The sequence below is a fragment of the Mesoplodon mirus genome (genome assembly GCF_964341445.2).
Source record: "Mesoplodon mirus genome assembly, chromosome: 19".
Classification (NCBI taxonomy): Eukaryota; Metazoa; Chordata; class Mammalia; order Artiodactyla; family Ziphiidae; genus Mesoplodon; species Mesoplodon mirus.
The window spans coordinates 28,191,315-28,206,213 of NC_138995.1; the positions used below are offsets into that span (position 1 = coordinate 28,191,315).

At 51.4% G+C, this 14,899-nt stretch overlaps 1 protein-coding gene across 2 annotated transcripts in view; it reads right to left on the reverse strand.

Annotated features, from left to right (window-relative positions):
• Positions 1-14,899, reverse strand: part of NLRC5 (NLR family CARD domain containing 5) — a 113,057-nt gene that overhangs the window by 10,458 nt on the left and 87,700 nt on the right. For both annotated transcript variants that reach the window (XM_082607421.1, XM_082607422.1), the window contains exons 29-42: positions 14,330-14,419; positions 13,863-13,928; positions 12,099-12,182; positions 11,928-12,011; positions 9,278-9,364; positions 8,685-8,762; positions 7,812-7,895; positions 7,405-7,488; positions 5,766-5,849; positions 5,039-5,122; positions 2,482-2,565; positions 706-789; positions 336-419; positions 124-201 (exon numbers count right to left, since the gene is read on the reverse strand). In XM_082607421.1, the coding sequence (XP_082463547.1) occupies positions 124-201; positions 336-419; positions 706-789; positions 2,482-2,565; positions 5,039-5,122; positions 5,766-5,849; positions 7,405-7,488; positions 7,812-7,895; positions 8,685-8,762; positions 9,278-9,364; positions 11,928-12,011; positions 12,099-12,182; positions 13,863-13,928; positions 14,330-14,419 (1,155 nt within the window). The remainder of the gene's footprint in view (positions 1-123; positions 202-335; positions 420-705; positions 790-2,481; positions 2,566-5,038; positions 5,123-5,765; positions 5,850-7,404; positions 7,489-7,811; positions 7,896-8,684; positions 8,763-9,277; positions 9,365-11,927; positions 12,012-12,098; positions 12,183-13,862; positions 13,929-14,329; positions 14,420-14,899) is intronic.

A 14,899-nucleotide genomic window follows, 5' to 3' on the forward strand; every position in this document is an offset into this window, starting at 1 on the left:
ACACCACAGTTTCTTTCCCCTAAGGCAGGGCAGCTCAGCCGATGGGGGGCCTTGGTCCCCTAGTGCTCCCAGGGGAACCCCTCCCGCTAACCCTGCACACACCGCGGGCAGGGGGCCACTCACTGCAGGACCCTCAGGTGCCGGGGCAGCCCCCTGGCCAGCCCCAGGGCTGTGGGGTCTCCCAGGGCGTTGCAGCCAAGCCTGGAAGAGGAGAGGGGATGAAATTGAGCACCAGGCTGGCCTGCTCCAGACCCCTGCCCTGTGCCCACTGGGGGACCCAAGGGCCAGGTGGCCTGTGGGGACACAGAGGGCAGGCCACCCGGGCAGACACTCACATCAGCTCCTGTAGGTGCCTACAAAGCGGGAGACACTCCGCCAACCGCGCTCCCCCTGCCGGGCCGATGCCATTCGCCGAGAGGCTGAGGAGGGGCAAACATCAGACCCTTGACTCCCCCATCCCCCGCCAACCCCACCACATCTGCTAGGGCCCTAAGAGACAGCACTCTCACCACACACTGTCCCAGCCTGATGGGACAGAGAGGCCCAGGGGGGAGCAGGGGCTGGGCTGGCTCAAGGTCCCCAGATCAACAGTTCCAGGAGGTAACCAGCCCCAGGGCCTGGACACTGAGGTTAGGGGGGGAAGCCAGAGTCTCCCCGGACCATGGTGTGGTTGCTGAGGACCCGTCAGGAGGGCTGGCCACTCACTCTATCTTCCTGAGCTCAGGCAGTCCCGGCAGGACAGCAGCTAAGTTCTGGGCACCGGTGTCTCCAATCTGGTTGTGGCTCAAGCTTGGGGAGAGAACAGCAGGGGAATTGCAGCCATCAGCCTGCCACCCATCTCATCCTGTCTGTGTCCTCATCCCAGAAGAGGAGGCCAACGTCTAGAGAAAGGCCTCAGCCATAGGGATAAAGTCCCCTCACCCTATGTTGGGTGAGGACTCCAAACTCTTGTCTTCTGTTTAGGATGTTCTCCCTGGTGTCTGACCTAAATCCTTCTTGCTGCAATCAACACTCTCATATCCTATCTTTGGGTTTCCCAAGGTTCTGGGTCTGGGGTGATGCAGTATATAAGTGGGTGAAGGTGACGAGACTAGGAAGTGAAGAGTGTCCTCAGGGAGCCCCTTGCTTCTGTCATCTTCCCCTGCCAAAGTTGTCTTGGGTCTGGGGGAGGGACAGGCAATTCACCCTAGCTCCTCCAAGCTGGTGGCAGCTCTGAGAGCCTTTGAAAGGCGGCAGCAGCCGACGTCACCGATATCACTCCTGCTCAGACTGGAGAAGCAGGGCCAAGAAGCCTTAGTCAGGAGTAAAGGCATTTGCAAGTGCAGTGCTAAGAACTCTACAGTTTGCAAAGCCTTTACACATCCAGGAACTCATATGTCAGTCACAAAACTTCCGAGGGGGGGGATGGGCAAGGTGGGCAGACTGTACCCAATATCCAGAGGAGAATTCCGAGGCCCAGGGAGGAGCCGTGATGGGCCAAAGACTCCCAGGGCCTCACAGGCAAGGTGGAAATGAAAGGCCAGAGCCATTGGCCTGGAGCAGTGGCCACGGTTTTTTGGTTTGGCCAGGCTTTGCCTGTGCCCCTATGTCAGGGATCTTCAGGCCAGCCGGGCTGAATGTCAGTTTCACGTGTCTCTCACAACTCATCCTGTTCTAATCTATAAAAATAGTGGGCTTTTCCTTAAACCCAGTCTATTTATGGTCTTTTCTGCACTTGACCACACCCTGCCTCTGTGAATGGGGGGAAAAAACAAATGAAACAAAACAGCTGATGCAGAGGTATTAGTCTGAGGGTTGTTTGTTTTGTTGCCTTTTGTTTTGCAAATTAATTTTTAGGGAACTGCCTTTCGGTAAATTAATTTGGGGTGAAATGACCTGGTCCCCCAAACTCTCTGAGCTCATCTCCTACACGCTCTACCCTGCCAGAGTGGGGGACGGGGACTTGGATAAAAACAAAACAATGCTTTGTGTCATTGCTTGGGTTTGTTTAGAGTCACAATATTTCATATTTTGAAAAATCACATGAAAAGAACATGTGCTATTTGTTTCTCAAAGTGGCCAGGGGCACAAGGGCAGAATATCACAGTCATCAGCTCTGAGGCTAGACCATCGCTACACAAAGTGTGGTCTGTGGCCCCCAGAACTGGCATCACCTGGGAGCTTGAAATGCAGCATCTAGGCAACCCACATCCGTGAATCAGAAACATGAACAAGAACAGAGGATGAATTTGTGCACATGAAGGGCTGTCCTAGGACTTGGGCTCAGCTCCTTCAGGTCACTTGTGTAGCGCAGAGGAAGCTGGTGGCAGTAAAAGGTAAGAGCTGTGACACGGGCCTGGGAGGGTTATAGGAATGTGCCGAGGACAGGAGCCACAGAGGGTTCTCAGGGAGGTGCCCCAGTGTTTCCCCAGATGGGTGGTCCCAGCAGAACTTGGAAGTACCTCCTCCTACTCACTCCCATGGGGTCACCTGGTCACTCACCAGAGGCTCTGCAGGAGGGTCATGTGGCTTAGTCCTTGAGTGAGTGCAGCCAGGGTAGAGTCGCCCAGCGGGAGGTGGCTGAGGCTGGAGGAGAGGAGGCCACAGGAAGACTTGGCATGCTGGGCTTGGGTCCCTGACGCAGACCTTGAGTGCTCAGCAATGCCCAGTGATCTCCAAGACAGCCACTTACATCCACACAGTGTAAAAAAAACCCCCAAACTGTACAAACAAAACTGCACTGCGAAATCCAAATGCTGTTTTCTCTGTAAGAATTATTACAGTCATCCAGGCAGCAGTTCTAGATTCTGAATCACACTAGACCCAGACTACTGATCAGTAATCATAGTGACCACATACAAGCACATACTAAGGGCCATTTAGAGATGATATGATATACAGTTATCTATCCCCATTTTACAGATGAGGCACACTGAGGCCCAGCAGTCACACACAGAACGTGGCAGCATCAGGAACAGAACCCAAGACTGTAGGATCCCCATTCCTGGGCCCAACCATGTGTTACCCATGGGTCATGCTCCTTATGGCCCCACCTTGGGCAGGAGAGAGGAATAATAATAATAACAGTAATAATAATAATGATAATAATAAGAGCAGCCAATACTTGTAGAGTGTGAATTCTGTGCCAGGCTCTGTTCTAAGTGCTTCATGTGTGTGATCTCATTTAATCCTCACAATCACTGAGGGGGTAGGTCCAGCTATTATCCCCAGAGTTAAGATGAGGAAGAAAACAGAGAGAGGTTAAGTACCTTGCCTAAGCTCACACACTGAGGTAGAACCGAGAGGTGACAACCATCCTGGTTTGCCCAGAACTGAGGAGTTTTCCAGGATGCGGGACTTTCTGTCCCAGCTAAACTGGGACAGTTGGTCACTGTGCCAGGAGTTGAACCCAGGTGGTGTGGCTGTTAACTAGCACCTACACCCCTAACCATTTCACCCAGAGGGACAGGTGGGAAAAGTTGGCTGGATCTGAGGTGAGCTGCTTGTTGGAGAGGAGACACTCAGAAACGACAGATCTGAAACTGGAAGAGGCCTCTGGGGAGTGAAGATCCATCCCTTTCCTTCAGACAGAAAGGAATCATTGGGACTTCCCTGGCGGTCCAGAGGTTAAGACTCTGCGCTCCCAATGCAGGGGGCACGGGTTCGATCCCTGGTCAGGGAACGAAGATCCCGCATGCCCTGTTCTCTGAAGAACTTCCAGCTCCTGGCTCTGGCCCGGGTGCCCAGGTGAACACACATATATGTTAAACACATGAATGAGCCAATGGATGACCTCATTGGGCCTCCAACTCCACCCCAAATAAAAGCTTCCAGAGGAAAGGGAGGCTGAGCAGAGGTGCAGGCACATGGGGTGAAGCCAAAGAAACATCTCAGTGGGAAGACAGTGGACCCTCTGGTCAAAGGTCTCCCTAATACCACCCCCTGACCCCTGCCAGGATATGCAAAGAGGGACAAAGTGGAAGAATTTCATTCATTGTTAAGGGGCAAAAAGTCAAGAGAGCTGCTTTTAAACTGTATTCAAAAATGTGTCCAAAAAAATCTGGAGGAAAACTCACAAACTGCTCATTTACAGAAGTTTTCCCAGGGGGTGTCAATGCCAGGGATTTCACGTTCGTTGTTACGTATTTCTATGATGATGGAACTTTTTATAATTCGTGTGTATTTTTGGTCAATGGATAAACTTAGAGATTAAAAGCAGAAGATGCCTTGTCAAGTGTTCTGTCTCGATACTGTCACGTCTGTGCAGGATGGGGACCTGTCCTTTAGACTGAGGCTGTTTCCAGCGTTTCTAAGAATTTGGTGACTCCAAATTATAGGTGAGAGTAAAAGTTGCCAGTTACTAAGGAAAAGATTGTAGGCACATGGCAGTGGTCATCTATGGGTTTTTTTTCTGCCCAGAGTTTGTTTCCCTGTCTTGTGTTAACAGTCCCCTGAAATACCACCCCTGACTCAGTCCAGATAATTGGATGGGCATGTGACTCAGGTCTGGCCAATCAGATTATCGTGTGCTTAGAGCCACAGTGATTGGTTTAGGGGTGGGCATGTGACCTGGGCTAGTCCAGTGAGACTCATTCCAGGGACTTGTGTTGTAGGTACAGGGAAAAAGGTGCTCCCTTCCCACTTGGCTGGTAGAAAGTGAACCTGCAGCTGCAGGGACAGCCTGCCTGAGGATGAAGGCAAGAGATGGGGGGGTGGGGAGGAGAGAGGGAGGGGAAGGGAGAGAGAGAGAGAGGGAGGGAGGGACGAGGGGGAACAAATAGAGAACCTGGATCCAACCAAGCCTGAAATCAGTTGCCTTGTTATTTTCTGTGACACGATTTAATACATTTCTGGGTTGGGTTGCTTTGACTGAGAATTCTGTTTCTTATGATCAAGCATTTTGATAACACCCAGAGCCAGGTAAGGAAGGAAAAGGGAGGGCATTCAGCTCACCTGGGTCCATCCAGGAGATTGACAGTGGTGTTCACTAGAGATGCAAAGGTTCTTAGACATGCTCCCAACTCCCCTGCTCTCACCCCCATTAACCACCACCACTTACTCAAGCCTCTTCAGCCAGCACTTGCCCTCAAGGGCCCCCGTCAGCACCTTGGTGCCCTCCTCGCCAAGTTGATTGTTGGACAAGCTAGAGGGGACCAAGCATGAGGTGAGGGTTAGACAAGCCTGCCCAGCCCCTGGAGCTGAGCTGTCAAATCAGCCCCCCTTACCACCTCAGTTCCCCCCAGGAGTCTGGCTCTGGGTCCACAGATCCCAGACCACCCTTCCTATCCAGGCTGCACAGGGACATTCCTGGCCCCAAGGGTCAGGCTCTGGGGTCCTCGAGGATGGGCACTGCAGTCACAGCTGACCCAACTGACAAAGGATGCCCTGGATGAGGGCTGCACCAGAGGAAGCCAGGGACAAGTCACACACACGCACGCACACACACGTGCAATGATCCCTTCTGCCCCTTAGCTCTCTCTCTACCCAACACCCAGAGCCGCTCTAGGCAGAGAAGGATGATGAGCCCCATTTTACAGATGAGGCTGTCCAAGTCTAGAGAGGCACAGTTATTCGCCCAAGGTCACTCTGAGTGAGTGATAAAGTTGGGACCAAGAACCCAGTGCTCAGCCTTCCCCAAGCCACACCCAGAGATGCCAGGCTTCATCAGGGAGAAAAGCGATAGGCTGAAGTCCCACCACCCACTTTAACCAAAGGCACAACTGTCCTCCCCACCCTTTGTCTTTGCTGGGCCATCCCTTCCCGGACCCTTCCACCCCACAACTCACTCCAGCTCTTCTAGGTGGTGACAGTGGCTTAGACCAGATGTCAGGTGGGCTAGCCCACTGGAGCTCACACAGCTGGAGGTCAGCCTGGTGGGGGTCAAAGGGAGGCAGGTCAGGTAGGAGCTCTGGGTCTTGGGAGCTCTGGATGCTGGTGGCCGAGGGCAAGGAGGTGGGGTGGGGAATGGTTCCTGGTGGGCAGTGGGAGGGGACCTTCCTTCCCTTCATAAATTTCTCCCATCAGGGAATCTTTAAGTCAAGACATAGCTTGGAGGCAGGAACATGGATTAGTTGAATACTTCTTTAAACCACAATCATTCAGGTAGCAACTTCACAATGTCTGCCATAATCAGGCATCACTGTAAAGTCTAGCTAGTTAACTGTCGTTTACCATGAGCTCTGCATCTTTATTTAAACAAAAAATGTAGCAAGTATTGGAGAGGGTGTTAAAGATATATTAGTACCAAGAGGAGACCTTCCCCCTGATGCGAACGGTTGAATTAAAAGAGAACTGAGAGTTACAAAAGCTCCACTTTGCAACCATCATCCGTGATATTTGATTCAGGCAAGAATTATCAATGGATGCTAAAATTCGTGGGTGAAAGTTTGAGGAAGACCAGGATATTTACATCATCTTAAAGTACCTTCCTACCAGATAACTGGTTAATTACAAAGGGAAAAACTGTAGCTGTGCAAGTGAAGAAACCTGGCAGACACCACCTTAACCAGGTGATCACAGTTAACATCCCCAGTAAGGGGACAAGTAGGCATCATGTGCCTCCCAATGTGACACACTGAGAAGAACACAGCAGCACCTCTGTGATATTCCTGCCCCAAATGCAGAACCTAAATCTAAGCATGAGGAAACAGCAGAGAAACCCAAGCAGAAGGGCATTCTGCAAAATAACTGGCATGTAAATGTCATGACAGTATGAAACACAAAGAAGGGCTGAGGACACATTCCAAATTGAAGGAGACTAAAGAGGGATGACAACGGAACACAGTGTGTGATCCTGGATGGAATCCAGGACTGAAAAAAAATGCAATAAACATTATTGGGACAATTGGCAAAATTGGAATATAAACTGTAGTTTAGATAATAGTAGGATATCAATGTTAAATTGCCTGAATTTCATACTTTTACTGGATTAGGGGAGAGAATGTTCTTGTTCTTAGAAAATTCACTGAAATATTAAGGGGCGAAGGGGCATAATTATGCAACTTACTTTCAAATGGTTCAGAACAAGAAACGGGGGGTGGAGAAGAGAGGGGAGGGGTGAGGAAGGAGGAAGGGAAGAAAAGAGCAAATGTGAAAAAATAATGACAAAGGGTTAATCTGGGAAAATGGCATATGGAGGTCCTTCTCAGTCTTCTCGCAACTTTTCTATTCGTTTGCAATTATTTCCAAATAATAAAGAAAAGAAAGAGCATTCAAAAGGGAATCACCTTCACGCCACATGGCCATGTAGATGACCATGAACCCTGGCATCATCTCCAGGGTCATGTGTGGTCCCAGCCCATGGGATGGGGACACAGAGCTCCTTTGAGCTCGGGGTTGGGGAAAACAGGAAGTGTGGGGGCGGGGCTGAGCTGCAGCGGGCGGGGCGGGCGGGGGAGGCCCTGAGTGAAAGTCTTGTCTGCATACCGGAAGTTCTTCAGCTCAGAGAGGGACAGCAGGAGGCTTTGTAGCAGCAGAGCACTGGCTTCGCAGAGGTTCACCTGGGACAAGCTGAAAAGGCCAAGCATATTCCAGAGGATTTCAGGCTGGACACACCTCAGGGATCAAACATTACACAAAGATGGGGAGGCCAAGAGAGGGGAAAGGCGCACCCAAGAGCTCCCAGTGGGGCAGGGCTCCCCTCTGCCACCCTAGGGCTCTCCCCCACTGTCCAGGTGTGATTCTCTCCTGCAGAGGGAAGCAAGAATGCTAGCACAGCCCCACGTTCTGCTCATCTCCATCCTGCACTGGCCAGACTCTCACCTATGGCCTGGAGCGGGCACTGGGGTCAATCAGAGAACTCAGGGCCCCAGACAGCGTTTCGGGGTGCTGACCTGAGCTGCCGCAGCCGGGCGCAGGTCTCCATCAGCTGCCTAGCAAGAAGGCTGTGGTGGGTCCCAAGGTCGCAGTGAGCCAGCCTGGAGGTGGAGAGGGAGGCAGCTTCTGAACACCTGGCTCCGTACTGGGGACTCAGTACCTACCTGCAAGGAGCGTTTCTCATGGTGCTAAATAAATGCTAATCAAATAAAGTCCCCCAATTTACTAATCAATCATGGGAAGTACTGTGAAGGAGAGGTCAGGATGGGGCACCTGGTATGGCTGTGCAGGTTGTTCACTGCACAAGGAGACCCAGCCAAGGAAGTGAGTTGGGGCTGAGATCCAGGTATGGTCCAGTCCTCACAATGTATACTTGCAGGGCTGCATTCCTCCAAAGAGGTGACATTTTAATTTCCAAAAACGTGCTATATGGATTAGAGGAGCTGTGAACCCAGGCATCTGTAAGAATGGATGATGGGAGGACTTGACTAAGTCTGGGTGGGTTGGAGGGGCCTCCCTGAGATGGTGGCATTTAAACTGAGACCTGAAGGATGAGGTCGAGTTAGCCAGGTGAAGAAGGATGAAGAAGGAAAGGGAGGAGAGAATCTTCTGGGCAGGAAACAGCCTGTGCAAAGGCCCTGAGGTCAAAAAGAGCAAGGTGGTGTTTAAGGTACTGGAAGCTTAGCTGGAGCCTAGACTGGGGTTTGGGGTAGGGATAGATAGCATGAAGAGGTAGGTTGGGCCAGATCTCACAGGCCATGTAGAGACTTTGGGCATCAAAGGACTCTGAGCAGGGGCATGAGAATTATTGGTCAGAAGCAGCAGTACTCCCCTCTCCCCCTCCCTCCATCACTAGCCTCTCTCTTGGGGCCCCAGGTACTGGGTCTCACCTGAGGGCCACGGCTTCTGGGTTCTCCTGATGGGGAAATTCCAGCTGGATACAGAGCTGCTGCTGGGTCTCGGAGATGCTGAGGAGGGAAGGGGTAGCCAGCGTGAGGCCCACAGCAGCTTTCCTGTATCGGCTGTGCTGGGACCAGGGCTGCTCAGCCGACTGAGCTCCCAGACCCAGTGGGGATCTGGACATAGGTCAGTGAGACACCAGAGCCTTTGCTCTTAGCTAGTCCATGGGATTCTGGCACCTCTGGTCACAGAGCCATGGTGTGTGTAACTGCCACCAGGGGCCCCTTCCAGACAACCAGCATGGACTTCCAGCAGTGTCTGTCTGGGATCTAACAGCCCTTTGTCTTGAACCTGGGGCTGCCTTCCTCTCTCTGGTCCTGCAGCTTGCCTACTGCACAAGCCCCAACAAGTATGTGTAGCCCCTCACATATGCCCCAGGAGCTCCTGCCATCTTGGGGACCCAGAGAACTCACTAGGGATGCAGCTATTACCCCACAGGACCAGAGACCAATGTCTAGATGACGGATGGTCCCAATGGTCATGAAAAGATGAAGAACTTGAGGGGCCTCCTCCCTGGACTTACCTTATTTCAGTGATGTTGCCTGAGGCTTGGGCACAGACTTCTAGCAGCGTGAGCACCCCGGCTTTGCCCACCCATGGCTCCTCCACCCTGTCACAGAGGTGGACACAGACGAAGGTCGCCTAGGGTTAGTGGGGGCGGGGAGGAAAGTGCCAAGGGGGCTGCCCAGAGGCTTTTTGGGTTTTGCTGATTTTTAAAACAATAAAATTTAAAATTAGGCAGAAGCATAAAACAGAAAATTAACATCATCCTTGTTCTAACAGTTATGCAACCATCCAAAGGGAAAATGTTAGTTTTTTAAACAATATTTTTAGGTTTAAGAAAAGCTCTACATAACGTCACGTTGCAAAGATAAGGAAATAAAACTGTATATGAAACATGATCCCAATTTTGTATTTAAAAAAGGAAAAATATATATGGAAAGGGAAAAACACATATGGTGAGGAACAGGGAGAGAGCTGTGAGAAAAATATATTAAATGTTAATGGTGATTGTTTCAATTGTAGAATTCTCTTGAAGTGTTTTTTATTTCTTCTTTAGTTTTCAATATTTTCTGAACTTTCTACAATGTGTATGCATTAAGTTGAAGATTTTTTTTGGATGTGAACCATTATTTTAAAGTCTTTATTGAATTTGTTACAATATTGCTTCTGTTTCTGTTTTGGTTTTTTGGCCACAAGGCATGTGGGATCTTAGCTCCCGGACCAGGGATCGAACCCACACCCCATGCATTGGAAGGTGAAGTCTTAACCACTGGACTGCCAGGGAAGTCCTTGTATGCATTAATTTAGAAGCAGGAAGAAAGAGAGCTGTTTAAAACATTGCTGCTTCTAAAGTTATGTTGAATTTTTTTTTAAAGTACTATTTTCTTCTACGTTCTTCTGGCTTTTCCACAAATTTCTACGAGGAGTACACATTATTTTTAGAGTAAGACAAGTTTTATTTTAAAATGCTATTTGGGGTGATCTAGCGATTCTACACCAAAGAATTGAAAGCAGAGATATAGAGATATTTGTACACCTATGTTCATAGCAGCATTATTCACAATAGCCCAAAGGTGGAAGCAACCCAAATGTCCACTGATGGATGAATGGCTAAAGAAAATGTGGTGTGTACACACAGTGGAATATCATTCAGCCTTAAGTAGGAAGGGAAATTCTATAATATGGTACAACAAGGATGAACCCTGAGAATATTATGCTGAGTGAAATAAGCCCATCACAAAAAGACAAATACTGTATGATTCCACTTGTATGATGCACCTAGAGGAGTGAGATCCACAGAAACAGAGGAGAAAGGTGAGTAGAAAGCCAGGGGCCGGGGCGAGGGGAAAATGGGGGGGCGGTTAATGGGTACTGAGTTTCAGTTTTGCATGAAGTTTCGGTTACATGGCAACGTGAACGTACTTAACACTACTGAACTGTGCACTTAAAAATGGTTAAGATGGTAAATCTTATGTGTATTCTACCACAATTTTTAAAAATGTCATGTTGGGGAACAATCAGACTCTATGTGCCTCATCATGGGCTGAGTTGAGAAGTGCACAGCATTGGCCATGAAGTAGGTATTTTTAGACACAAATCCCATGGAGCCTTTCCAGTTCCAGGAAAGTCAGGGGTTAGAGGAACAAACTCAATGTTTGTTCATCACAAGGAAGCACCAGACAGAGCCAGAAAGTGGGATGGTCTACAGCACAGGGGACCGGTTTTGTCAACGGTTCACCCATTAAGAGTCCGAAGAGCCGTCACCACTCCATGCAAATGAGGACCTTGACCGGATCCTGGATCCAAGGAGCCAGCCGTCCCATCTGGGGACAGTGGGAAATTTTAGCTTGGACTGGGTAATACCTGACACTAAGGAATTGCTACTGATTTTTGTAGGTATCCTAATTCAACTGTGATTATGTAGAAAATGTCCTTATTTATTTATTTATTTATTTTGTGGTACGCGGGCCTCTCACTGTTGTGGCCTCTCCCGTCGCGGAGCACAGGCTCCGGACGCGCAGGCTCAGCGGCCATGGCTCACGGGCCCAGCCGCTCCGCGGCATGTGGGATCTTCCCAGACCGGGGCACGAACCCGTGTCCCCTGCATCGGCAGGCGGACTCTCAACCACTGCGCCACCAGGGAAGCCCCGTAAATGTCCTTATTTTTTAAAGACTTGTGGTGAAATATTTTGGAGTGATATTTTATGAGATCTATAACTTACTTTAAGACGCTTCAGCTAAAAAGTAAAACTTCGAGGTAAATATGGAAAACCACGAACTGTCAAAACTAGGTGATGAGAATATGAGTTTTCAAAATTGTTTTTCTACTTTTTGGAATCTTCTGTTTTTCTGAAAGTTTTAAAATGATCGCAGTGAACATACAAGCATGATATTTGTTACATGTTATTTCTGACCTCAGCTCAGTGTCCTTTTCAGTTCCCTCTTTTTCTGAAGTCCCCAAATACAGGCCCCACCTTGGTGAGGGCGGCTTCTCTGCGCCTGAGTGGGTTTCTGGGACTAATGGGCAGGGTGGTCCTACATGCGGGTGGCGGGGCTCTGGATGCAGGAAACGGCTAAGACCATGACCTCGGGGGGACCCACACTTCAGAGCCCACCTCTGCCCCCCATTCCCACCACGGCCCCCTCCCAGGGTCACGGGCAGGCTATACCTGAGAGTGAGCAGCCCTGCCGGCCACTTCAGCAGACCCAGGAGGATGGTTAGCTGCTCCAGGCCCAGGAAGCACTGGGTCAGCCTGCAGACAGAGGTCAGTTACAAGAGAGGTTCTGGCAGGGACTCTCCACCCCTCAGCTGCCCCCACGGGCTGGGCCTGGTCACTCACGTGAGCTCCGTCAGCCACAGGGCCTGGCTCAGGCCAGTGGCCAGTCTGGGCATGTGCTCTGGCCCGAAGCTGCACTCGCTCAGCCTGAGGGCAGAGGGCAAGAGACAGAGCTTGGCGAGGCCTGTTGGGACTGCCGTCCTGCTGCCAGGACCCACGGGGGAGCCTCCACTGAGTGCAAAGGCCTGGACCAAAGGCCTGAGAAAAGTCCAAAGACGCAACCCCTGCTCTGGGAGCTTCTCTTCTCTTTGGAGAGACCACCTCCCAAGAAAGTGCGAGGAGTCAGTTATTTACTGAGCCCTGACTATAAGGCAGGCCTTGTGCCAGCCTCTGGGTGCACCATGTGAGCACGCAGGAGTGCCTGCCTTACGTGTAGTATCTCACTGAACCCCAAGAGCATCACCTACAGACGGAGAAAGTGACCAACCCAAGGACACACAGCTGGTAAGAAGTAGGGACAGATTTGGGTTTCAATCCAAGTCAGCCTGACTCCACCCCCCAAACCCATGACCGCTTCCCTAGTCTCTAGTACCACCCTAGTCCAGGCTCCCTCGGGGGCAGGAGGGACTGGGATTCTTGCTGTGGCCCTGCCCTCCCACTGCCCGGCCCCGTGTGGCCGGCAGACAGGCCTCGGGACACTGTCTCACGGACAGATGGGCTGAGAAGAGGGCCCAGCACAGCACCACGGGGCTGCTCCCTCTCATAGGACAGGTGCCACCAGAGGAGTCCAGGAGGGGCTGACATTTGAGCTGGGTCATACAGGATTAGGAGAATTTGATCTCAGAAAAGGTAGGGAAGAGAACGTTAGGCTGAGTATGGAGAAGCAGGGAAGCTTCATCAGGCAGTGCGTGTTTGGTGAACAAAGATCCCTTGTGGCTGAATTTGTGCGCACATGTGCTGTGTGTGTGTGGGGGTGGTATGTGGTGTGTATATACTTGGTGTAAGGGTGGTGTGTGTGTGGAGAGGGAGTGAGGAAGAACATGGTGGGAGGTGACAGCCAGATCAGACTCTGAGGGGGAAGACCAGGCCGAGGAATTTGAACTTTATCCTGAGGGCAATTGGGAGCCACCGAAGGGCTTAGAGCAATGGAGTACCACAGTCAGATGTGTGTATTGGGAAGATCCTTCCAGGTGCTGTGGGATGATTGGAGGAGGCCTAGCCAGAGGCAGTGGACCGATTCAGAGGCCACGACCAAAGGTGAAGTAAGACATGTAGAGGAACTAACCCAAGGCTGAGAGAGAGACACAGAGCTCAAGGCTACCGGGGGAAATAACAATAACAGTAATAATAAATAACTTACACAACACTCAAATAAGCCAGGGCCTTTCCAAGCACTTTATATATATTAACTCATCTAATCCTCACAATAACCCTAAAGGGTAGGTCTCACTATTATTCCCATTTTACAGATGAGGACTTGAAACACAGAGAGGTTAAGTCACTTGTCCAAGGTCACACAGCTGGTAAGGGGTAGAACTAAGATTTATCCCAAGTGGCTCCAGAGTCTGATCTCTTAACTCAGAAGCCTCCAGACTTATAGTTAGGACGTGGCTAAGGGACACAAATACCACTCAAAGGCCCAGCCCAGGGGCTGGAGGTAAGGGGAGATTGGGGGCAGATGTGGGGGAGAGGCAAACCCAGGCAGTAGCTTGAAGCAGGGTGTGTGAAGGAGGGGAGGACCCAGAGAGGAAGGAGGCAAGGAGGCCACCACAGGGTCAACCTCCTCTCCCCCATCCCCCCTTCCCATCACCCCAGACCAGAAATTACCTCAGTGTCTTCCTAGCCTCCTCCTGTCGGGAGAAGTGAATCCAGAAGCTCTGCTTGGAGCCCAGGCTGCAGAGAGAGGGGTATATGGAAGCCGAGGGCCCAGCTTCACCAGCATCCTTGGGACCCAGGCGCCAGGGGGTGCGGGAGGGAAGGGGGCTGGGTCTTCAAGGGCAAGGGCGGGTGGAAGCCACGGGAGAGACCCTTGCCGACCCGAGGAGAGACCGGTGCCAACCCGAGGAGACTCCCACCTCCTTCTTCAAGGACCCCAAGCCTGGCGTTCCCTAACCCGTGGCCTCCCTAGGCCCTGTGGCACACGGGCCTCAGAGGATGGAAACTATGATCCCACGTTCAGTGAACCCTGAGACTCAGAGAGGGGCGGAGGTTGCCCAAGTCACACAGATGGAGGGCCACTGAGTGTGCGAGTCTTGCTTCCCCACCATCAGCAAGTGGCACCAACATCGCCTTACTTCACTGAGGCCTCCCGGATACGTGGGCAGGAGGGGAGAGTCTCCACCAGGCACAGGACACTTTCCTGAGAGATACCGTTGTGACTTAGACTAGAAGAGAAAAGAGGTTCAGGATGGGGGGGGTGGGGGGAAGCACCTCAGTGGAGCCCTGCCCAGCCCCCCTCGTCTCTTCCCTTCCAGCTGTCATCTCCCAGAGGAGCGTCCTCAATGTCCGAGTGCCCGTTCTCCAGGTGGAGACACTGAGGTCCAGAGAGAGGCCAGAGGGGCGCTATCCCCACACGGGGCAGGTCAGGCACCAGACTATGAGTCTTTGAGAGCTGCCCCTGTGGTCTAAGACCGGGTGATGATGAGGCCAGGCTGGCAACTCCAGCCCCACAGGGGTCAGGGATGCCCAGAGCACAAAGCCCAGCTGCCTAGCAACAGGTTGTATCCTGGCTCTGGCCGCCAGTCTCCCAGGTCACTGGGGAGACTGAGTGAGTGAGGATGACTTCCTAGGGACCCTCCCTGCTGTGGCGACATCCCCAAATCTGTGTCCCATAGATTTGGTCAGAGGAGCTTCAGGAATGGGAT